At 40.0% G+C, this 26,127-nt stretch overlaps 1 protein-coding gene across 1 annotated transcript; it reads left to right on the forward strand.

Moving 5' to 3' along the window:
- The first annotated feature begins 9,814 nt into the window (after positions 1–9,814).
- LOC120103992 (chromatin-remodeling ATPase INO80-like) lies at positions 9,815–26,048 on the forward strand. The gene is made up of 22 exons (XM_039121490.1): positions 9,815–10,296; positions 10,919–11,006; positions 11,247–12,115; positions 12,211–12,411; positions 12,554–12,664; positions 15,795–16,225; positions 16,403–16,511; positions 16,650–16,730; positions 16,907–17,079; positions 17,193–17,318; positions 17,413–17,574; positions 17,662–17,719; positions 18,233–18,463; positions 18,666–18,812; positions 18,929–19,489; positions 19,715–19,969; positions 20,215–20,322; positions 21,538–21,632; positions 21,767–21,923; positions 24,137–24,334; positions 24,496–24,621; positions 25,084–26,048. Exons 1-22 carry the CDS (start codon positions 10,228–10,230, stop codon positions 25,402–25,404), a joined length of 4,677 nt encoding a protein of 1,558 aa, XP_038977418.1. The 5' UTR covers positions 9,815–10,227; the 3' UTR covers positions 25,405–26,048.
- The last annotated feature ends 79 nt before the right edge of the window (positions 26,049–26,127 follow it).

Here is a 26,127-nt window from a genome sequence, read left to right on the forward strand (position 1 = left end):
TCAGAGCAAGAGGCTTTGCCCCTGCTGCCAAAGCCCGATCCAGATCGTCCGAGCCTTCCTGTGAAATAGAGAAGACTGTGTTGGGCACTTCCATCTCCCGGCTACTCTTCCAAACCGAGAGCAAAAAAAAAATAAAAAAAAAAAATAAAAAATCTCTCGCTCTCTCGGTTCTCACAAGAAAGGACAGAGGGGAGCAACCCTGGTTCACCGGGCTTCTCTCGGTACCTTCTTCTTTCCCTCTGTCAGTGTCCAAAAAAAAAAAAAAAGGAAGCTTCCCCGTGGCCGAGCAGTTCCTCTGTGCCCCTCCCTGCTGCAACCACCTCTTTCCATCAGATCCTCCGGAGCCCTCCCTGCAGCGCCGCCTCTGGCCCTCCACCGGAGCCTGCAACCGACGCCACCACCACCTCTGCCGCGTCTTCACCGTCGTGCCACCACCGGTGTATGGCCGAGCGTCGCCGGATTCCAGGATTTCTGTGGCCGCACGAGTATTACGCCGTACGTCGACCACGGACACCGGAGCGCGTTGAAGGCCCGCGTGTGACTCCCGCTGCCGGAAAGAGGAAGAGCGTCGCCGATCTATTTGCCACCTTGTCCCTCGGCACTGTCGACGCATCCGCCGACCACCGCGCACAAGATTCCGGCCGCCACCACGACCAGCCGCCGCCTGTCGCCGCCGACAACGGAGCCACCATCACCGTGCCGTTCGGCCGTTCCGCAACGACCGCCGAAGCGGCCGGAACGCCCTCCCGACTCGTTCGGGAGGTTGAAGATGGAGACGGGTGGTAACGGGTAAGTTCTAAACCCGTTACCCCAAAACCCGATAACCCGGGTCCACATCCAGCCAGCTAAAAAAAAAAAAAAACCTTAGGATCACGTGACCTGCACGTGTTTCCCAAAAAAAAAAAAAAAAAACTTACCTCTGTTCTGTCGAACGGAAACCCTAGGGTTTCCGCCGCCGACGCCTTTGCCGCCGCCCCTGCCGTGACTCTCTGCCGCCGACGTCTTCTCCTCCGTCAACCGAGCCGCGCCGCTTCGCCGTCGCCATCCCCGCCGCTCCCGCGACCGCCTGATTGCCACCACCCATCCTCGGCCGCCTCCTTCTCGCGGTCGACCACAGCGCCATCGCCCGGGACCTCCGCCGCCTCCTTCTCCTCCGTCAACCGAGCCGCGCCGCTTCGCCGTCGCTGTCCCCGCCGCTCCCGCGACCGCCCGATTGCCACCACCGCATCCTCGGCCGCCTCCTTCTCGCGGTCGACCACAGTGCCATCGCCCGAGACCTCCGCCACCTCTCGCCGCCTTCTGTTCCATACCTCCACCATCCACCACCGCACCCGCCGCTGGAAGACCGCCGCCGGTTCCGTGTCCGGGCGCCCACCAGCCAAGCTCTTCTCCCGTCGGCCGCTTCCGTCCTTCGCTGAGTACCATCGACTTCCCTTTTCCCCCCCTTCTTGCACTCAGTCGGGTCATCATTGTGGGCCTCATCAGACCCACTTTACACCCACCAAATTCACAGTTGGGCCCAACAGATCTGGCCCTGTTTTCACTTGCCCATCAGGCCACATCCGAGCCCGATCTGATCCAGTTCCTTGCAGCAGGCCGCCAGCCCAGCCCGCGTGCTGTACTGTAGCACGGTCCAAGCCCAATTGACCGCAGATCCTTCTACTGGCCCGATTCAGCATCTTCTTCAGCCCATTCCAGAAATTCAGAAGGTTTTTGTGCTGCAGCCCCGGGTCTACGGTTCCAGCTAACTTCGCCCAGTACTGACTTCGTGTTCGAGACTCCACGAGCAGACGATTCTGGTCAACTGCATTCACCACAGGTAATAGGTTCTTCCTCCTTTGGGCTTGCTTAACTAAATATGTTCTAGTTCTCTTGCATGACAGCCCTATTTTGAAACTTATTTTCTTGTCAAACTGCAAAACCTAGAACATTTTCCACCACACCCGTCCTACCTACCAATTAAATCTAAATATTAAATTAGCACACCTTAGTGTCAGGACATCATCAACATCCATAGATCATATTACTTTTAGACTTTGAATGACTGTAAAACGTGTTTGCAACCTAACTTCTTATAGTGACTAATTTTCTACTTTAATTCTGAAATAACCAAAATACAAATTAGTAACATTTAATTTTAAGTTATTTTTTTTGTGAAAAGTTGCTGATTTCCGAATTCATAGTAGGTTGCATTAGTGGGTTGCATCAGTAGGTTGTCCTGCATTACCTTTGGACAATTAGGGTTCATTAGTAGTATTGCATATCATATTACAAACTAGAGTAGTTCCTGTATGCCCACCCGTAGTGGTAGAGAGTACCTCCTCACTGACTCCCAGACCCCTTCATCCACCATGGACCCCAGAGTCATACAAGATATTCTGGAACAATTAGCTGCAATACGAGCTGATAACGACGAATTCAAACGTGAGATCCGTGCTCAAATACAACACCTTAGGACTCCGGAACCATCATCCCCAATCGCAGCTTACCCCGAGTTTGGTTTGACCACACCGCCTGCAGCTTTTCCCCATCCCCCTAGGAACCAACATCATCCTGATCACCAGCGCGATCTTGACGAGAGACTACTTCGTACCGTGCGAGTAGAAGCCCCCACATTTGCTGGTCAATTAGAGCCGAGCGTGTACCTTGATTGGAGAGCAGCCATGGATAATTATTTTGAGTGGTACGATATGACTGAAGATAGAAAAGTGCGGTTTGCCAAAATGAAGCTTATTGGGCAAGCTCACTGGTACTGGCATAACGTTGAACATCGGCGTGAGACCCAGAGGCTTCCACGCATCACCACTTGGGAGGATATGAAAGAAAAACTGAATGAGAAGTATCTGCCATTCTCTTACCGACAACGCCTTATGGATAGGTGGCAGAAACTAACTCAAGGAACTTCAACTGTTGCCGATTACATTGCACAATTTGAGGAGCTTCACATGAGGTGTGGTGTAATCGAAGAGGAGACTGTTACTCTTTCTAGGTTTCGAGCTGGACTCCGTGAGGAGATCCAGAAAGAATTGATCCTCCGAGAGATTACTACCCTTGGCCAGGCATACCAATTGGCTCAAGACGTGGATAGTTTTTTACGAGTCCCTGTGGTGAGACGTACCGACTCTCGGTTCTTACCCCCAGGAGCCCGACCTAACCAAAGCAATCTCCCACAACCCAGACCACTCTCCAACCATCCTTCCCAGCCCGGTTCTAGCCAAACACCGACTAGGACGTTCCCGGTGCCTGCTCAAAGTACATCAACTGATAAAAGAAAAGGCATATTAGGGTCCAACCCGCCCTTAAGAAACCAAACCCAGTGTTTCAGGTGCCAAAAGTTTGGCCATATTGCGTCCCAATGTAATGCCAAGACCTATTTAATGACTGAACTGAAAGCAGGAACCCAAGATACTGAATGTGTCGAAGAAGTCTATGAACCAAACATCGAGGATTTTGTAGATGACTTTGGAGACGAAAAGACTGGGTTAGAGTTTGTTCAGACTGAATACCAAAATGAGCCCACTGATAGGAATGACCAAAACCATAGGCTCCATGTGGTTAGGTGCACACTAGCCCAAACAAAGATCGAACAAGACTGGCGAAGAACCTCCCTATTTTATACACTTATTAAGATCAATGGTAAAACATGCAAAATCTTATTTGATAGCGGGAGTTGCATCAATGCCATTGCGTCTGGAGTTGTTTCTCGCCTTGGCCTGAAATCTACCCCTCATCCTAATCCATATAAAGTAGCCTGGGTAGATAAGACGTCCATTTCGGTTTCAGAAAGATGCCTTGTCCCGATTCAATTCCTATATTATAAAGACGAGATTTGGTGCGACTGCCTTCCGATGGACGTAGGTCAAGTCATTCTAGGAAGACCTTGGTTATACGATAGGGACGTCACACTTCATGGTCGATCAAATTCGTGTAGTTTTATGTTCCAGGGTCGGAAAATTATACTGAATTCATTACCTCCTAGAGAACCCGGCCCTGAGAAGAAGGGTGCTACGCCACAAAAAGATGAGTCACTTCACATCATTACTTCGAAAGAGGTAATGAAAGATATCGAAAGCCATTCACCTGTATTCGCTCTTGTGGCTAGAGTTATCAATGTGGAGTCAAATGCCGAACATCCGGCCGCCGTAGTTCCTCTGTTGGAGGAGTTTCACTCTGTCTTCCCCACTGATCTTCCAGAGGCACTCCCTCCAATGCGTGATATCCAGCACGTAATTGATCTCATTCCTGGAGCGTCACTGCCAAATCTTCCCCACCATAGACTCAATCCAAACGAGCACACTGAACTGAAACGCCAAGTTGACGAACTCGTCACTCGAGGGTATATTCGTGAGAGTTTGAGTCCCTGTGCTGTACCTGCACTCCTCACTCCCAAGAAAGATGGCTCTTGGAGGATGTGCGTCGATAGCCGTGCTATCAATAAAATCACGGTAAAGTATCGTTTTCCCATTCCTAGGCTGGACGACCTTTTAGACTATATGTCTGGTGCTACAGTTTTTTCCAAGATCGACCTAAAGAGTGGATACCACCAGATTCGGATTCGTCCTAGGGATGAATGGAAAACAGCATTCAAAACCAAAGATGGACTCTACGAATGGGTAGTAATGCCTTTCGGATTAACAAATGCTCCAAGTACTTTTATGAGGGTGATGACACAGATCTTTCGACCTTTCTTGAACAAATTTGTCGTTGTATACTTTGATGACATCCTCATTTATAGTCAAACTCAAGAGCTCCATCTCTCACACCTAAGGCAGGTTTGTGAAGTCCTGCGGAGAGAAAGCTTCTTTGCAAACCCTAAGAAGTGTGCCTTCCTGACTGATCACGTCACTTTCTTAGGGTTCATAGTATCTTCCAAGGGTGTCTCCGCTGATCCAGAAAAAGTAAGCGCGATAGTCGATTGGCCTGAGCCCAAGACCTTAGCCGAAGTACGCAGTTTTCATGGTCTGGCTACTTTCTATCGTCGCTTCATTAGGAATTTTAGTTCAATAATGTCTCCCATCACAGATTGCATGAAGAAAGGAGACTTTATCTGGACTAAGTCGGCATCCCAAGCATTTAAAGATATTAAGCATAGGATGACCGAAGCACCTGTCTTGCGCCTCCCTGATTTCACTAAGGTATTCGAGGTCGCATGTGATGCCTCTGGCGTTGGCATAGGTGGTGTGTTAAGCCAAGAAGGTCACCCTGTCGCGTTCTTTAGCGAAAAGTTAAGTGACGGCAGGTTGCGTTATTCCACCTATGATAAGGAATTCTATGCGGTAGTACAAACTTTGCGACATTGGCGACACTATTTGCTACTGCAAGAATTTGTCCTGTATTCAGATCATGAGGCTTTAAAGTATCTCAATTCTCAAAAGAAATTAAACCTTCGACATGGCCGATGGATTGAGTTTCTACAAGCCTATACTTTTGTGCTGAAACATAAAGCTGGAGTTGAGAATAAGGCTGCTGATGCGCTCAGTCGACGGATCTTCCTCCTATCCATGATGAGCACTGAAGTAATTGGTTTTGAAAGGATCAGGGAACAATATACCACCTGTCCCGATTTTAGTAATGTATACCTGACCTTACGAGATGGAGTAGAGAGAGAGCACGATGATTTCTTTTTACACGATGATTATCTCTTTCGCTCTGACCGTTTGTGTATTCCTCGAACTTCTTTGAGATATTTTCTAGTATGGGAAGTACACGCTGGAGGACTGTCTGGGCATTTCGGGAGAGACAAAACCATTGAGATGGTGGAGAGACGTTTCTTCTGGCCGAGTCTCAAGAGAGACGTGGCCAAGATCGTCGCTCAGTGCCGCACATGTCAATTAGCCAAACAACGTAAACAGAACACTGGGCTTTACACTCCACTACCTGTTCCTGATTGTCCGTGGCAAGATGTTAGCATGGATTTTGTGTTAGGGCTTCCACGTACCTCGACCAAACACGATTCCATTTTTGTAGTAGTGGACCGATTCTCTAAAATGGCTCATTTTCTCCCATGTTCTAAGACTTCTGATGCTTCTAGAATTGCGAAACTCTATTTTGACGAAGTTGTTAGACTCCATGGTCTTCCTAAATCTATTGTATCCGATAGGGATGTTAAATTTATGAGCTATTTTTGGAAAACTCTTTGGCACATGATGGGTACCAAGTTAAAATTTTCCTCTGCCTATCATCCCCAAACTGATGGCCAGACCGAAGTTGTCAACCGAAGCCTAGGGAGTCTTCTCAGATGTCTGGTAGGTGAGCATACTAGGACTTGGGATCTCGTGTTACCAACTGCCGAGTTTGCATATAATAGTTCGGTCAATAGGACCATAGGCATGAGTCCGTTTGAAGTGGTAAATGGTTATAAACCTAGACAACCCATAGACTTGATTCCCATGTCTCATCAACATAGAGTCTCTGAGTCTGCACAATCATTTGCTTCACACCTGCATTCATTGCATCAGGAGATCAGCAAACTTATTCACTCTAATAACTTAAAATATAAATCCTTTGCTGATTTGCACCGACGTTATAAAGAATTAAATGTAGGTGATTCAGTCATGGTAAGAATTAGACCTGAACGAATTCCTTCGGGGACGTTCAAAAAGTTGCAATCTCGTAGTGCGGGCCCATTTAAAGTCCTAAAGAAAATCAGTTCGAATGCGTATGTTGTAGATCTTCCTGAAGACTATGGGATTAGTGCGACATTTAATATTGAAGATTTAGTCCCATACAAGAAATCAACATTCATTCCTTCTGACCCTTTTGTTGATACATCCACTGTTGTTGATCACCCTGCTCTAGCACCTGCTAGTGAGCCTCCACCTCCACAGTTTCATGCACGCAGAGAACACATAGAACATATATTAGATGAGCAGGTTATATCTACCAGGAGAGGAAGCTACCAACGTTACCTTATTCGGTGGAAAAGTCGACCCGAATCAGATGTGTCGTGGATTTCGCGAGCTGAGTTGCAGCGCATTGACCCGGATCTTCTGGAGCAGTACGACAGCCGACCCGATTTACACTCGACGGGGTCGAGTTTTTCTCACCCGGAAGGAGTTGATGGGGACATCAGCTAGCTCCCCATTTTATTTGCATATTTGCTTATTGTTATGTCTGGGTTTATTTGTGTTTAGGGATTTATTTGTGGTTTATTTGTTTATTTTATTCTGGGTTTATTTGCATTTTAGGGCTTAATTGTGGGAAATTATTTTATGTAAGGGGTTTATTTTAATTGTTCTTATGGGGCCCTATTTAAAGGGAACTTTTAAGTTGATTAAGTTTTTTAATGAAGAATTAGAAATTTTCTCCCCACCTAATCTCTTTCTCTCTACTTCTCTTCTCCCTTTTCTCCTCCTCCTCCTCTTTCTCTTCTCCCTCTTCTCTGTTCTGGTTTTAAAACCCGCTGAAGCCCTCCCTCCAGATTTGGTCCGGCATCAAAACCACTGTAGATTTGCCTCATTGACACAAGGTAACTAACCCCGTCTCTCTTCTGTATTTATCCTAGAATTCCTCGGCTGTTATCAATGACTTCATCGACTCGATTTTTGCTGGCGAGTTGCTAGATTTGGATGAAGACCCAATGCTCTGTTTTTGTCTCTCCTGTTTTGTTTTTTTCTCCGTCTTCTGCACCATGATTTGAGGATGAGGTCCTTGCTGGAGCTTCGATCAAGCTTCTAACGAGCTCTACTACCATAGCCAAGACTCAGTTGTCGGCCGATGAACTGGAATACCAACTCTCTCTATATTGGGACAACCTAACATCGGCTTTTCTCTTCTTATTCTCTACTGCCGGCCATTGTGGTCGTTGTTGTCGTCCTGATCTTCGCCGGAGGGTGGATATCGAGCCATGCCACCGTTGCCGATTGCCGCATGAGGTTGTTTTCGGTAGTATTTAATTTTTGACTTTGCATGGCTCCTAAAATGATGATGAAATTAATAATATTTTAATGATATAAAAATATGTGCCTTTGATTTGTCTAACTGAAGTGAAATTTTTGAAGTGAGAAGAAGTAAATAACCTAATATTTCAAAGTATGTTTTTCAAATTCTTGATAAAAATAATAATTAGTTTATTTAATTTAATTATGACATGTGTTTTACACTTGATCAAATGGGTCAGGCATGTTATTGCTATGATTGTAATTATTTTAAATTATGTTATATATTATGTTATGAAATTTGAAAAATATGCGTGAAAAAATTATAAAATTTATTTTATATGTATCAATTCTCAGCACGACTATGATCTGGCCTTACCAATGAAGATTATTTGTTGGCCCTATTGACTTGTAATTTAAGAAACTGATTTCGACACCGTACCACCGATTATTAGAATATTAGTAGTTGGACGTTGCACTACCGGTGGTTAATAATAGTGGTGTTTGGCACTTTGTGCTGACCCATGCCACTGAGTTATATGGCCATAACCTATTGTTGGATTTTTGGTATTTCTGTATGAAAACAAAGTATACCTAAAAAAGAGATATATGGATTACTCAAGAATTGATTTATTTTTCAATCAATATTTTGCTCTTTAATTTATTATTTGATATGCTTAGACCCTACTTTGGGGTGTTATGTTGCTTACCGGACTAGTGTAGCTCATTATTATATTTTTTTTATTTTTCAGATTCGGATGCATGATTGCTCGAAGCTTGGGAAGTGCGCTAATTCTTTTGAAGACATTTCAGTTATTGAAGTTTTAGTTAAACTATTAGAATATTTTATTTGATTTATATTAATAGTTAGCAAACATTGACTTATGTCACTTTGGAACTATTGTTAGAACCATTTGAATAAATTTTTGATTAGATTAAATTTTGAGAAATTATTATTGCTTTGATATGATCTATAGCTTTGCATTCTTGTATGGTTTGCTATACATGTATACAGCATTTGTTCCGCTCTAAGTTCGAGGCGTGACATATATAGAGCCCAACTATAACAAATTTTTGGTTTTGATAACAACACTTCGTTATGATGACAACTTTGTTAGTATTATATTAGCCAACTCGGTTAATATTATGGTGCCCATAATAATTGGAGTTCATCAAGGTTTGAAGAGTAGAAATATGGTCTAGGTTTTGACTGGTGCAAATGCCATCCTGTTGGGTGGTCCATTGTCAAGGTGGTGGAGACAATCATCTTAGATCCATATTGGTGAGATTTCTAGGTCCATAAAATGTAGGATTCGGAGTCATCTTAAGGTGGCCTCGGGCCTTCATTTAGTTAACCTGGCCAGTTTCCATTCCTTGACCTTCATCTTGGCTTTTGAACTCATCTCTTCTTCTTACTCCATGGACGGGTGGGTGAAGGCCTAGGTCCTAGAGGCCTTCAGCAGCTGGGATGAGATTGGAAAACGTCACCGGTGATTGAAGGGAGAGAAAGGGAGGATCATTCTCAATGAGAGCTAGTTTGATCAAGGCTTTCTTTGTCGAACAAGATCTTTTATTTATTTATTTATTTAATAAAGCGAGTTAGCTTTAGGTTTTGAGTTTAAACTATATTTATTTTTAAACAAGGTTTCATATCTCCAAAAATTGCTATTAGGTGCTTACGGTTGATCTTCCCTCTTCTGTCATAAATAACAAATATACGAAGGTCATCATATTTACAACATAATCAATCATTCCTTTCAAGGTTTCCACTAAAACATAATAATATGAGCACTCACGCTTCTCAAACCATTTCTCCTCCTCGCTTCCTCCCACGTGGCCACAAGAAGGTTGCCAGCTCGCGCAGTCTTGAAAGCATAAAACGTATGTACACTCCCAGATTTGGAGGGTATTTATGTAATTTCATACCCTTCTCTCTCCCGTAGCCCAGGAGACGAAGAATCCCTCCCACTGGAAACCCAATTTCCAAACCCTAGCTACAAACCGCACGATTACGAACTATTAACACTGCCGGCGCACGTTAGTCCTTTCCTCTCGCTTTCCTGCTTACCGTCTCTCTCTAATCCCCTCTTCGTCTCTTCTTTACCATCACACGCTCGCCATGCCCTTTCCCACGTCTCCCTCCCCTCTCCCCCTCGAAGTCTCCCCCTTTCCCCTCTCTCCCCTTCTCTCCCCCCCTCTCACGTGCCTCCCGCACGTGCGAACTCGCCCCCGCGCTCCCGGCTCCTTCCCCGCTTTATACCCGGCCCCCCTTGGACCGCCCTAGGACTTGGCTCCCACGTCCCCTTCGCGCCCGGGCGACGACGGCCTGACATCCTAGCCGCCCGCCCCCATGGACCCGTGGCGCCACCACAAGAACCCCGGCAATGGCCTATCCTACTCCAAACTCTTCGATCTCGAGGTAATTATTCCGGCTTTTCGCCCCGATTCTGCTTTGCTTCTGCGATTTCGCTGTGGTTTTGGGCTCAAAGATCCAATCATTTTTGGGAAAAATCGAAGCTTTCGGCTGGGGGATTCGGGAGGCAGTGCTCGGGATCTGCTTTTGGGTTCGGCTTGAGGTTTTCTTGATGTCTGATCGAAGTAGGTAATGTAGGGTTTCATTCAAAGTTAGGGTTTTTGCAATTTCTTGAGTACATATTTCGGTATGCTGGTCGTCGTTCTTTTGGTCATAAATCCAGTTATTTTGTTTTCTTATCGTCTTTCTTTATATCTCTGTTTTTCAGTGTGCTGGTGGTTGTGGTTTTGGTCATAAATCCAGTTAGTTCTTGTCTTGTTGTCTTTCTTTATACTCCGTTTGTTGATGGATTAGGGGGATGGCTTCCCACAGATTGCACTGCTTTAACTGTTTTTTGTTTGCGCTTGTGGGTTTTATTGCGATTGTTTTCATTATTGGAGCTGGTTTATGGGCTTAAATTTGGTTTTATTTGTTAACCTTTACTGCTAATTTATTATATATATATTCTTTTTTTTTTTGAGAGAAATTTATTGTGTATATTGTTGCTCTTCATGGTTTTCATTTGTAGTCTTTGATGAACTTTCAAGTCCCCCAGCCAGAGGATGATTTTGATAATTACGGCAATAGTAGTCCGGGTGAGAGCAGAAGTAGTGAAGGTAACCCATTGCCTTTATCTTTGTTATCAGTTTGTTTTCATTCATCATTCTGTTATTCATTATTTAGTGGAACCTGTAGCTATACTTGGAATTCTAGTTTCAATTATGATTTAATTATATATTTTCTCATAAATTAATGCTGTTTTACTATGACTGTTAGGTATGAGAATTTTGCTAGCTTCCCTTTAGTGTCATTATATGTAATGTGTAGATTTTTTTGTTCGGTCGATTGATAATCAGGTCAAGGAGCCATGCTGGACTGTTGTAATGGAGCCATCACCAATAGGTCTTCAGACTTGAGTAGGAGGCGGAAGAGGCGTTTAGTTGAGACTGAGGCTGCTTTGAACTCGTCCATGCCAAAAGATGCTGATAGCAATGATGAGGATGATGAGCTGTATGAATCACGTATCACTGAGGATCAGTACCGTGCAATGCTCGGTGAGCATATGCAAAAGTATAGGAGAGTGAGGTTTAGAGATTCCTCATCAGGGTTGGCTTCTGCTCGGATGGCAATGCAAGGTCTGAAACACAGTCATAGTACAAAGGTGGGGAAGTTCAGTAGTGAGCCTATACTTTCTGCTAAGGAAGAGGTAGCACTGCATGAGATTGAAAGGTCACTGGAGCATTATGAAGCAGATTTTGATTTGGATTATAGTGGGGTTAGCAGGTTTGCTTCGTCTCTTGATTCTGCTTATCTAGATATCGGGGAGGGTATCACTTATAGGATACCTCCAACTTATGATAAACTTGTGACTACCCTAAATCTGCCAAGTTTTTCGGACATTTGGGTAGAGGAGCATTTCCTAAAGGGTACATTGGATTTACGATCTCTGGCAGCTATGGTTGGCACAGATCGAAGGTTTGAGGCTCGGAATCAAAGTTGGTTGGCTGAGCCTCAACCACAGTATGAATCACTTCAGGCCAGGTTAAATGCACTTTCATCTGGAAATTCGAATCAGAAGTTCACTCTCCAAGTATGTGATGTTGGCCTGGATCCCTTTTCAGTTCCAGAAGGAGCAGCTGGGAGGATACGACGGTCGATTATGTCTGAATCTGGTACCGTACAGGTTTATTATGTTAAAGTCTTGGAAAAGGGAGATACATACGAGGTCACTTCTCATCACTAAAAATTGCATTCAGAAGGTATTATTTTTTAGTATTATAACAAGCATTCTTCAATTTATTTTCTTATATTTGAGTACAGATTATTGAGCGCAGCTTGCCTAAGAAGCAAATAGTGAAGAAAGATCCTTCAGTAATTGAGAAAGAGGAGCTGGAGAAGATTGGGAAAGTGTGGGTTAATATTGCGAGAAGAGACATTCCAAAACATCACAGGTTATTTACTAATTTTCATAAGAAACAGCTTGCTGATGCCAAGCGCTTTTCAGAGACCTGCCAAAGAGAGGTACTCATTTTTTGTGTCGAATTTGCAGTTTTACATGTTAATGAGAACTTTTCTGATATTCCCTGCTCTCCTAGTGAATTTTACATTTATTTGAATCTTGAATCATCTTTTGCTTTAACAAGTTTCATGATACAATATCCAGGTAAAATTGAAGGTGAGCAGGTCACTCAAATTGATGAGAGGTGCTGCAATCCGTACTAGAAAGCTTGCTAGGGACATGCTGATATTCTGGAAAAGAGTAGATAAGGAGCAGGTATATATCTTTTTTCTTTTCTAAGTAAACATTTTTATTATTTTAAAATTTGATTGCAGTCCCATAGCGGTGTTTATGAGGACTCAAGTTATAGAGTGTATGTAGATATATGTTATATGTATAATCAATAACATAATGAAAACCAATTTATTATTCTATGTATTTTTTTTCCAGAATCACATAATGGTAGTCAAGGGATACACCTCTCTTTTTAGTCGAAGTCTTTCCTTGTGTGCAATGATCATGGCTATGTTTGATGTCTATAAGCTATCTAGCTCATGTCTTTGGGATGGTCGAAGCAAGCCTTGTAGTGTACAAGGTTAATACATTTGCTTAGTTTTTTTTTTTTTTTTAATTATGGCATTTATCCGTTTGTCTTGGTATTTGATTAGGTATAAGAATTGGCACATTAATCATATGTCAAGATGGTCAACCTTCAAAAAATTTCGATCCCTTAGTTTATGGTTTAATTTGTCATTTTGCAGATGTCTTGGGTTATAAAATGAAAGTTTAACCATTCCAAGCTATTTGGTGCTGATTATAAGAACACAATCATGTTTATAGTGGTATTATAAATTCCATCTATTTTTCTTTATATATATTTACATATAGAGTGCTGTGCACCCCAAGTCTGTAAGGGAAATAACTAAAATATGAGTTTCTGTGACGTGCAAACTGACCAGTAATGCAAGAGAGGGTAGGGGAATGTTAAAAAGTTAGAGTTGATGAGAGATGCCCTGAGTCATTCAATGGCTTGCTTGAATTTCTAGTTCTAACCTGAATTTTGAACAAAAATGAATTATTTACGTGGTGTTTCTAAATATAATAGCTAATGGATGACTATGATCTGATTAGTGTTTAGGCCTATGAATAATTAAAAAATAGTCATATTCTTAGGATTTGTTTTTAACTTCTAAGGGATTCAGGTCAACATCCATCGGATTACATGGGTGTACTGAGTTATGTAAAGAAGGATGTGTTGACCTCATTGAAAGCATAAGATCATCGGTCCAACATTAAGATAATCTGACCATTCAGTAAACAAAAATGATAACAATTTTGTTAAAATTAGAGCTCATCAAATTAGTAAATCTAAGGGTGGTTGTCTTGTCATTATTTCATATTGGTTCAATTTCATGTCTTATGTTACTTTCTTTGAATGATTGCAATATCATCTATTAATTTCTCTTTATCATCATTAATAACTTTACGACTACCTTCTTTGGTGAAGTTTGTCCGCCAAAGAATTTCTCTATTAATTTCTCTTTATCATCATTAATAACTTTGTCCACCCTTGCAACAAGCAAACACTCATCTTCCCTCCTTTTAGACTTTGTACCTTCAACTAATAATTCCGAGGTCATTTTGCTTGGTATTAAATTTCTGCGGATGAAGTTTGTTACCCAAAAAGACTATATTTTAAGAACACAATTTATTATCATTATCATATTTTCTTGTGACTAAGGCATTAAAAACAACTCAGGATAGTGGGGGCAAAACCGGAAAATCATTGAGATGTTCTTGCTGATTTCAGGCTTCTCTTAAATAGGAAAATCTATCCAATGAGCAAGCTTCCTAGGGTAGAGCATGTGTCTTTCCAATGAGGTTGGCTTGTTTACTCAAAAATGATTTGGAGATTTTACAATTTGGTATTAATTGTAAAATTGCTCAATCATATGTTTTGACTTATATGATAGCTTGGATATTTCTTTATTAGGAATAAACGGAAGGTATGCTGTGTTGTTCTTAAATAACTTGATACTCAACTAAGCTTTGATCCCGTACTAGTTAGGGTTGGTCGTATGAATCTTTTTCCTCCATTTTGCTCTAGGGCCATACTTTCATGAAAGATATGGCGATATCAATCCTTCCTTACTAGTTCACCCTATGTGAATGTGACTTTTGGTCTACCTCTACCCTTCTTTCCTCATGTATCAAATCACTTCCTTGTATCGGTGCATCTCTCGGTCTATGTTGTATATACACCTAAACTATCTAAATTGTCATCTCAATTAATTTTCAATTGGTGTTACCTCTATCTTTCTACGAATGACTTTATTTTTTATTCTATTATTTATTTTATTAGCATTCATACATCTCAATAGTCTCATTTCAGCCACACTTATTTTATTCTCATGTTATTTTCTAGCTACCCAATATTTTGTATCATAGAACATAGGTAGTCATATGATTGTACTATAAAATTTTTTCTTTAACTTGGAAAGTATCCTTTGATCACATAGTATCTAGTTGCACTTCTCTGTGTATCCAACTTGTTTTAGTTTTATTGGTAACATTCTCTTAAATTGCCTTCCTTATAATAATCGACCCTAAATACCGAAAATGATCGCTCTTAGGAACTTCATGATCCGCAATTTTCAATTTTTATCTCTATTTCTAAATTTAAAAAAATTACATTCCATTTAATTCGTCTTGGTCCTACTTAATCTAAAATCTTTTGGATTGTAATGTATCCCTCCATAATTATAACTTATGATTAACTCCTGCCTCTGTTTCATCCATTATGATTAAATTATCTGTAAATACCGTGCACTAAGAAATATCGTCCTGAATATATGTAGTATGCGTATCTGTAACTAGTTCAAATGCTAGAGCAGATCCTTGATATAAACCTATTGTGATTGGAAATTATCTAGTATTACCACCGGTAGTTCTCATTACTAATAACTGCTCCATTGGGCATGCTCTTAATCATATTAGTACATCTAATGGAAATTCCTTTCTTTTCTAACATCCACTGTAAGACTTTTGTAGGATCTTTATTATATGCATTCTCTAAATTAAGAAACATCATATGAAGATCTTGTCTCGTTTCTATATATTTGTTGATTGACTTTCAAAGGAAAAGTTAGTTTGGCACAATTTTTTTTGTGTTTTTTTTTTTCTGAAGCATCAAAATGGATCTAGATGTCATGCTAGGATTTTGAGGCACACACACACACATATATATATATGCAAAGTATATATGTGTGTATGTATGTATGTATGTATGTATGTATGTACACACACATATATATCGATACATATATACATTTGTATGTATGGATGTATGCTAGATCTAATTCAGGAGAACTTATGTAACAAAATGCTTTGTTCTGTCCCTTGGCAGGCGGAACTGAGGAAGAAAGAAGAAAGGGATGCAGCTGAAGCGCTGAAGCGTGAGGAAGAGCTCCGTGAAGCAAGGAGACAGCAGCAGAGGCTCAACTTTCTGTTATCACAAACGGAACTGTATAGTCATTTTATGCAGAATAAGTCTACTGCACAACCTGCTGAAAACTTATCCCTTGCACAAGTTGAATCTAAAGGTCCAGAAGTGGGACCAATCCTTGGAGATGTCAAACCAGGAGAGGAAGAAGATCTTGAGGAAGCAGAATTAAAAAGAGAAGCTTTGAGGACAGCTCAACAAGCTGTCTCCCAGCAAAAGAAGATAACAAATGAATTTGATAATGAATGTTTGAAGCTGCGTCAAGCTGCTGAAGCTAATGTTCCAGCGGATGATTCATCCATTGCTGGGTCTAGTAACATAGACCTACTTAACCCGTAAGTTAAACTCATACTCACTAATACCACGTCAACAAGCATACACAAGAGCCCCATGAAAGAAAAACAAAGAGAAAAAGGAGCAAGAGAAAATAGAATCCTGGATGCTTTTGTAGCAACCATAATGTCTCTTATTTATTAGTTGAATTAACTGGTCATGCTTGATTATATTTTCAGCTCGACAATGCCCATAAAATCGACTGTGCAGACACCAGAGTTGTTCAAGGGCACTCTTAAAGAATATCAGTTAAAGGGACTGCAGTGGCTAGTTAATTGTTATGAGCAGGTAATTATTGGAAGAATCACCATGTGAAACTTCTAGATTGATAATGGGTTTTATCTGATGTTTGTATAGGCCGCTATTGGGATTCCCCCCTCCCTCCCTCCCTTATTCACACTTTAATCTTATTGTCTTTCCTTACAGGGTTTGAATGGTATCCTCGCTGACGAAATGGGCCTTGGAAAGACCATCCAAGCAATGGCGTTCTTGGCTCATTTAGCTGAGGTTGGCGAATCTGCTTCTTGGTTGTAGAAGTGATTGTTAGATTAATAATTCTTAACCATCCATGCAATGTCACCAATTTTGATTACAGTGCAAGATTTTAAAATAGTTTTTTTAGTTGATTAAAGTTGCTTTTCTTACATGCTTTTCAAATTGCTGTAAATAATTGTTTTGAGCAGGAGAAGAATATATGGGGTCCTTTTCTGGTGGTTGCTCCATCATCTGTCTTGAACAATTGGGCTGATGAAATTAGTAGATTCTCTCCTGATCTGAAAACACTTCCATATTGGGGCGGGCTTCAAGAAAGAATGGTACTTAGAAAAAATATCAACCCTAAGCGACTATATCGAAGGTAAGCTGCCATAGCTCTGATTCCTTTTGATCACATTCAGATATTTTCTTAGGTGATCTTCCACCATATTCTCATTGTACCGATCAATAAGGACTTATTTTATTATTTTCTAGGGAGGCTGGATTTCACATACTAATTACTAGCTACCAGTTGCTTGTGACTGATGAAAAGTACCTACGGCGTGTGAAATGGCAATATATGGTGTTAGATGAAGCCCAGGCAATAAAGAGTTCAAACAGGCAATTTGCTTTTGCTTTTCCACTTGACCTGCAATCTGGCTTTAACTTTTTCTTACACATTTTCCCTTTTTTTTTTTATCTTTTTTTCCTGTAGTATTCGATGGAAGACATTACTCAGCTTTAACTGTAGAAATCGCTTGCTTCTGACTGGAACACCCATACAAAATAACATGGCTGAACTGTGGGCTCTTCTTCATTTCATTATGCCTACTTTATTTGACAGCCATGAGCAGTTCAATGAATGGTTTTCAAAAGGGTATTTCTTTATCAGTTGTACCTTTTCAGTCTTTGAACATTTTGATTTCATATTTCTCATGCTCATATATCCTGTTGTTTCTGTTAGAATTGAGAACCATGCAGAACATGGAGGCACTCTGAATGAGCATCAGCTTAATAGACTGGTAAGCAATACAGTAAGAAATATAAGATTTATAATTTAAACTGACAATCTTGTGTTTGAGTTAGAATCATTTTGTCGGCTTAACTACCTGAAAAATGGAAGTTTGCAAGCCTAAATACTTATCAGCAATTTCATACTAATTACTTATGACTAGACTTGATGGGCTTGCACAAAGTACCAATTTTCTTTATTCGGAATCAAATTGACTAATCATTTTAAATTAAAAAAAGGGAATGTACCAGCTACCAAGCTACAATGTTACTTGAGAAAGATTGGGAATCTAAACACAATTTAGATTGATCCATTTATTGTACCTTATTAATTTTAAGCACTATTTCTAGAGCTCTTGGCATATCTAGAAAACTTTCTTGTACATTTATTGCATTTCATTTCCATTAGTTGGGGTGGGGGCTTGATCTTGGGATCAATCTCTTTATTTTTAATTGCTAAAGCTTGATAGGAATTTTGGAGAGTACATAATTTGCTTCTTCTTCTTCTTCTTCTTTTATAACAGCATGCAGTTCTAAAGCCTTTTATGTTGCGTCGGGTTAAGAAAGATGTCATAACAGAGATGACTGGGAAGACAGAAGTCACAGTTCACTGTAAATTGAGTTCCCGGCAGCAGGCTTTTTATCGAGCTATAAAGAACAAGATATCCCTAGCTGAGCTGTTTGATGGTAGTCGTGGCCATCTAAATGAGAAGAAGATAGTTAATTTGATGAACATAGTTATTCAATTACGAAAGGTGATTTTTTTTATTTCATGCACACATTTTCTAAATTCTTGCAATTTGTATGGTTTAGTAGTGCATCCAAAATTAGGCAGGGTATAGATCAGTGCCATTGTGAAACAGTAATTGGAAAAGGCTTTCTATATTGGTGATTTGTTAGTCTCGAGTGGTTAGTTGTGTTGATACAGGGAATGTTTCTTTTGCTATCTAATGATAGGTATGCAACCATCCGGAGTTATTTGAGCGTAACGAGGGAAGTTCATATTTTTACTTTGCGGATATCCCAAATTCTCTTCTTCCTCCTCCATTTGGGGAACTGGAAGATATACACTATGCAGGAGATTGGAATCCTATAATTTATAAGGTTCTTTTCTATAATATCTTCTTTCATTTATCTATTATCTTCTGTGCTTTCTGTTATACATTTCTTCTTCTTTTCCCCTTTTCTACTATCCATTACTGGATTTTCCTTTTATTCAGGTGCCTAAGCTGGTCCATCAAGAGATCATCCAAAATGCTGAAATGCCTTCATTAGTTTTTGGGAATGGCATTCAGCATGAATCTTTCAGGAGACTCTTTAATATGTTTTCACCAGACATCATTTATCAGTCTACAGTGCCGCAATACAGATGCTCAAATGAGTCTTGCATGATTACTGGAGCTTTTGGATTTACTCGTTTGATAAATTTATCCCCGGCAGAAGTTTCATTTTTAGCTAATTGTTCTGTACTTGAAAGGTTGGTATTTTCTGTAATGAGGTGGGATAGACAGTTCATTGATGATCTGTTAGACCTATTCATGTATCCAGAAGGTGATGATCTTCAATACAATCAACTGGGTAAAGGAACAGTTAGGGCTGTCGCACGGATGTTGCTGCTGCCAACAAAATCTGAGGCAAGCTTACTGAGAAGAAGGCTTGCAACTGGTCCAGGTGATGACCCATATGAGGCATTAGTCACCTCTCATCAGGATAGGTTCATATCCAATATCAGGCTTCTGCATGCAGTATATACTTTCATTCCACGAGCCAGAGCTCCACCTGTAAGTTTCATTTGTTTCTTTCAGTTTCTTAAATACCCACGTCATAAATTTTCTTTTTGCTGTAGAATAAGATGGCCACTTTATTGAATCTACAGCTTAGTCTGTTACTCATATGTTTTTTCGGGTCTTTAAACATAAACTCCATTGTCTCAGTTTTTTCTTATATTCATGTGTATGACGTATGCTTCCTTTCTTTACTAATAGTTGTTTTCTTCTCCTTCACAGATTAATGCTCAGTGCCCTGACAGGAGCTTTGCCTACCAAATGGTTGAGGAATGGCACCATCCTTGGACAAAAAAACTGTTTGTTGGATTTGCTCGTACTTCCGAGTTTAATGGTCCCCGAATGCCTATCAATCCTCATCATTTAATAGAAGAGATGCCTTCAGAATCACATGTTCAGCCTCTTCTTGAGCTCCCATACAGCATATTTGGTTCCTCTCCACCGATGCGAAGCTTTGATCCTGCTAAAATGCTCACGGTATATAAGAGCTACCCTTTTGTTTTTAAGGTAGAAATTAAAATGATATATTAGGTCCAAATAATGTTCAAAATGTCCAAGAATTAAAATCCATATGGAACTCAAGCATTCATGTTGGTAATGGCCTCACTTTTCTAATTCTTCTACTGAATTGTTATATCTAGCCATTATTGTGGTAGTGATTTAGCATCATACCTATATTGTGAGTATTATTATTGGCTACTTATGTAAATTCTCTTACACAGGATTCTGGAAAGCTTCAGACACTGGATATATTATTGAAACGCCTTAGGGCAGAAAATCATCGTGTGCTTTTGTTTGCACAAATGACAAAAATGTTGAATATTCTTGAGGTATTTCTTATCCTTTATTTTTTTTATATGGATAATTCTGGTGTTGGCACTTTCATGGAATGTTCTGTCCTGCAAAAGTACCTATTGTCATGGGTGTGTAAATTTTTAAAGTGAAAATATCTGGTTGATAACATTCAGCATGTCTGTTGTGGTTCAACAACTTGGATGTGAAAGGCTCAAAGATATTTTTGTATGAGGATGGAAATCAAAATGAGGAACTCAAAATATAATATTATCGGTATTTAGAAAAATTATTTAACATAGCAGATTGTCAGTTTAGTCATTTGCTTCTATACAGTAGAATACCAGCATTTTTCTCGAACCAGCTAGCAGAGAGTTAATTCCTTAATAGCTAGAATCTACTACCTAAGGTAATGCAACTACTTCGGGATCTCTCTGGCATCTCTAGCCTGCACCTGCCTCCTAAACACTTCCTTACTTAAAGTGTCTCTAGAATATCTGCTTCCTTGCACCCGCACTCATTTCCAATTTTTGCACCTGCATCTTCTTCTTCTTCTTCTTCTGCATCATCATCATCATTGGTCCATGTCATAGCTTGTGAGAAGTTCTTTTCAAGTGTTTGGCAAGACAAAAAAGGATAGTAAATTGCTTTTAAAAAACTATAGCCTCTTATCACCTTTTCTTTGATGAGTTGGTCAGCCACTTTTCTACTAATCATGGGAAACAAAATTATGAGTTTGTAAAACGAACATTGATTACATGCTGTAAACTTACTATCACATGATGAGTAGCTGTATCAAATTTGTTAGCTTCAGGTGAACTTGTATGTTTAACCTTATTTTTATCATGTTGATTATGCTTTTTAGTGTAGTTTTTCATGGATTTGAACATTAACTCTACTAAATAATTGAAATAGAAGTGCAAGATAGCCCCATGTCCCAGTCATCTAAATTGCTTTATGAAATTCGTGTCAAGGAAATGTTTGTTTTCAAGACTAGATTTTTTGCATGTATTTTTATATTGATGTCATTAACCACCAGATTAACAGCAGATATCTAGGCTTACATTTAGGAGTTTATTGATTTATCATGGTCCTATGATTATCGTAGGAGATCTTGATGGGATTCTACAATATCACACGTAACATGTATATTGTCGTTATCACCTGATTAAATGAATTACAAGCTGATGCTAACAATTAACATTTCTTCCTGGTCTCTTTCTCTCTCAACACTTAATATATTCATTTTACAGGATTATATGAATTACAGAAAATACAAATATTTCAGACTTGATGGATCATCTGGTATCATGGATCGCCGTGACATGGTTAGAGACTTCCAGCGCCGGTAGGCATTTACTTTTTCACTATCACAACTTATGTTTATGTACGGTTGCTGATCAGCTTGTGTTCACAAGACTAGATGAAGCCATTGAACACTCTGAGTTAGACTTTGGCTCAAGTTTTTGTTTCCTTTTGCAGGAATGACATTTTTGTGTTCTTGCTGAGCACTAGAGCTGGAGGACTTGGAATCAATCTGACAGCTGCTGACACTGTAATCTTCTATGAAAGTGACTGGAATCCAACATTAGACCTGCAGGCAATGGATAGGGCACATCGGCTAGGTCAGACAAAGGAGGTCAGTGAAACTGATATCCTCCAATCTAGATTTTGACCAATACTGGAATTCTTGATTTTTGTCTTATCATGGGTTTTAATCAAATGGGCTATCTATCAAACTCTTGAAGAATGTGATTTGTTATACAGCAATTGTACCTTTGTTATATGCATGAGGCCTTTGCTTATGCTCAGCTTGTCTAGGACTGTCAATATGTGAGGCCAGTTTGATTGGTGGAGGCTCCAGCCTATAAAAAGTGAGCGCAGATTCAGATTTCATGCCCTTTAGCTTGCCCTGGGCCTGAAACCTTGAAGCCCGAGGAGCTGGGTCTGGACTTAGAGGTTTTAGTGAGTTAGGAATAGGCCGTAATTGAGGCTCAGCTTGATAAGAAACCCATAGGTTTAGGCCAGTCATCCTTGGGCTAGCTTTGGGCCAGGCTGCTCTCAGGCTTGGGCCAAACCTGGTTTGTTTTTGGCCCATTGACATGTCTAAGTATGTTAGTGTAAAATTGCTGGTTCATCTCACAATATGTGCATCATCTGTTTTAAGCACTGGTTGTTTGGCGTGCACATATCTTTTATTTTCCAATTAAAAACTCGATTGTTTCATCATGTCACATACTTACCATCGAAACAATCTTGAGTCCCATCCTTTGCATTAATTGCTAATTTAGAGTAAATAGAGGGAAGTGCAACACATCATGTAGTTAGTTTTGATTTTCAGATGACCATTTTGTGCTATAAATCCCTGAGCCCAGGATTTCTTCCCACACCTTTTCTGATATCTAATTACTCATATAAAGTATGTGGTATATGTATAAATTAAATATATGACATAAATATTGCTAGACTTGCAAAATTAGTTCAGATAGAAAAACATGAGAGAAAGAGGTTGTCCATGTCTCATTACTGTTTTCAGTTCCCATATTGTGTAATCATTCTTAGCTATAGAGCTTTTACATGTAAGTAAACGCAAGAGATGGGCAAGTCAAGACTTGTGTAATACAAATGATAAAACAACTGAGGCCGCATCTGAGGTGGTTTCTCTACGCCACAAGTGTGTTTTGGTCTTTAACCTAAAGAGGTTGCATGTGGGTTGTTGGGCTATGAAAGATACGGGGCAATTGATGAAATGCTATAGTTATGGACCAGAATGGCTCTTGACTTTGAAGTGTGTAGAAATCAACTAGATAATCAAGTTTGTTTGTATGAAAGGATGAAGTGCTACTTTTCTGGAGTCATGGGCCAGCATGACCTTCTTCTACATGGTAAATTTCTACTTTTAATCTGGCTTATAAATGATGTTAGTTAGGTATTCATCTTCATCATCCAATGCTTTTTTCTTCAAAATGAGGTATTAACAATGCTAGATTCTTGTATATTGGACTATAAATCTGGTGCTTATACCTTGCTTTACTGGGATGTAACACGTGGCATGCTCTCTGTCGGACATTAACTGTAGTGATGCAGAGTTCTGAAGGAATAAAGCAATTACATGGAGAGATCTATGGCATGGGCAACATCAATGAATTCCAGAATCCTGAAAGTTTGAACATCAAGTGAACCATATTTTCAGTGTTTTCTTTTATCCAGAAATTTTAGGATTAATTTATTTGAAGACTCCCCATCTTCCTGTGATTACTCCTTAAATTAAGCATCATTAGTCAGCAACTCTAGTTCTCATTAGAGATCATGCACAGGATAAAGCTTCCTGGTATCCAAATAGGCTCAAAATCATTCTAGCTTAACTGTCTTCAAGAAAAGAAAGTTATGGACTGAAAAATCAGAGTCTTACATTTGTAAGCATGTCATGATTGGCCTTCATGTGTTTGTAGTTCTGTATCTATTATTTCCTCTTCGTTCCCTGAGTTGGATGGATATGACATGTAGATCAGAAGTTCAATGAGTTCATTTAGTTTTTAAATTTGTAGGGGTGATTTTGTTATTATAATGTGTAGGTATCGCTTATGCTTGCATGTGTTGCATATGCAAATTTTTTAATGTTGCACCTGTTCTGAATTTAGCTCACAGTAATTTGACTAGAGATGAAAAGCAACTCGGAAAATGAAAATTATTGCTCGATGATTCTCTGATAGCTTGTCATTCTTTAGGCATATAGTGCATACATCTTTAAAGCTCGACTCTGCTATATGGAGTTTGTTTCTTTAGCTTATGCAATTGTAATAGTGTAATTAAAAGCCTGCATTTGATGCGGTTTCTTGATTGTTTGTTTAGGTTACTGTATATAGACTAATATGCAAAGAGACAGTTGAAGAAAAGATTTTGCAAAGAGCAAGCCAGAAGAATACTGTACAACAGCTGGTCATGACAGGTGGCCATGTGCAGGGTGAAATTTTGAAGCCTGAGGATGTTGTTTCTCTACTTCTTGATGATGCGCAGTTAGAGCAGAAACTAAGAGAAATACCCCTGCAGGTGGGTATTTGTTTGTGTTGATTTTCTTTGTCGAGAAGGTCCATATTAGTTCCTCTCTGTTGGGTTTCATATTATTGATCCCATGCATCAAGATACCTGTTAATGCATAAGAGTATAGTTTGGGTACTGCATAATGACTGATGCTACTTATCCTTTATCAGGCCAAGGACAGGCAGAAGAAAAAACGAGTAACAAAAGGTATACGTGTAGATGCAGAAGGCGATGTGTCTTTGGAAGACTTCACACAGGATGCAGAATATGAACCAGAGAATGCAACTAACAAAAAGGTATTTTTCTTATAGTATTACTCATAAAGTATTTTGTTTTTTTTCATATTTTCTGATCTTCAACTGGGATCTGCAAGGGGTAATTGGGTAATTATGGCCCTTGAGTTTCTAAATTCTGAAATCATTACAATGAAAACTGTTGAGAATTCTTTAGAGATGTTTCTGTTGTTCATATATGGGTCCATCACATCTCCATAGCTGGGGATTCCAACACCTGGATGGTGTTCATGCTTTTCACTTGTCGATCTTTTGTCCAACTGCTGATTAAGAATCAATGTCTTAATCTGATTTGGACAAACTATGCTCGATTCTTTCTTACCATTGAAGCTAATTTTTCTTACTATGAATGCTAACACAGAACAAAATAATGCTAGCACACATACACAATAATGATCTTATCCTAAGTTTTAAATCTTCCTGCAAATGTTTGGTTTAGTGAACCTTTTTGTGACTTTTGCTCAGAGGAAATCAGATTCTCAAAAGAAAACTCCAAAGCCACAGAATCCTCAGAAAACTGCCAAGCATGCGGATCTGCCTGCGGAGATGGATGAACCAAGCGCGAGTGGATACGAGGGTCAGGTCATGCAACAGAGGCCAAAAAGACTGAAGAGGCCTACAAAGAGTGTCAATGAGAACCTTGAACCTGCCTTCAACTCCACTGCCAGCACACTCACGATAAACTCTTCTGAGTATCGGACATCATCATATGAATTTAGCCCTGGTGACTATAGGGCTGGTATACAGGAAGGAATGCCACTTCATGCTCATTCTCCAACTGCATAGAAGTTTCTGATGGAGGATTGAAAGCATCGAGCCTGTCTTAGGGTAGCCCTAACGATAATTGGCGTGGAGATACACGAGTAATCATGTATTCCTAGCAGGGTGGTTGGGCCTCAGGCTCTATAGGCGAGTATTGCATGCTTTCCAGAGAATAAGCATTATAAGCTTTGGAGTTTTAGGAGGTTGCCTATGGTCATATGGAATCAGGAAACAATCAGCCTGCGGTTGGCATTGGCACAGTAAATGGTTATGCACAGGTTGGAGTCTTCAGAGTTAGTGCATGATCAGATGAGATATCTAGTGTATTTTGTGTATTGTTTGTTAAGCACAGTAAATGGTTATGCACAGGTTGGAGTCTTCAGAGTTAGTGGATGATCAAATGAGATATCTAGTGTATTTTGTGTATTGTTTGTTATATTTAATATTTTTTGGTGATAATGTTCAAAGTTTTGTTTTTTTTGCACCGAAGGCCATCAATATTGCCAGATGGTAGAAATGGCATGTGGGGCTGCTGTGTAAACAAGCAGCACAAAGTGATAAGTGCTAACTAATGATTGGAATGCTTGGTAGTTCTATTCTGTATATCTGATTCTTGTGCTATATTTTCTTGTATTAGTATTTGTGTAAAATGGTCGTGTTTCTAAATATATTGATATTAACAGAGTCTGGCATAATGATTGATGAATTCAACAACTTGTAATCAGTTGGCCGTATAGACCAAAAGAC

This window comes from Phoenix dactylifera, unplaced genomic scaffold (genome assembly GCF_009389715.1).
Source record: "Phoenix dactylifera cultivar Barhee BC4 unplaced genomic scaffold, palm_55x_up_171113_PBpolish2nd_filt_p 001094F, whole genome shotgun sequence".
NCBI classification, from domain to species: Eukaryota; Viridiplantae; Streptophyta; class Magnoliopsida; order Arecales; family Arecaceae; genus Phoenix; species Phoenix dactylifera.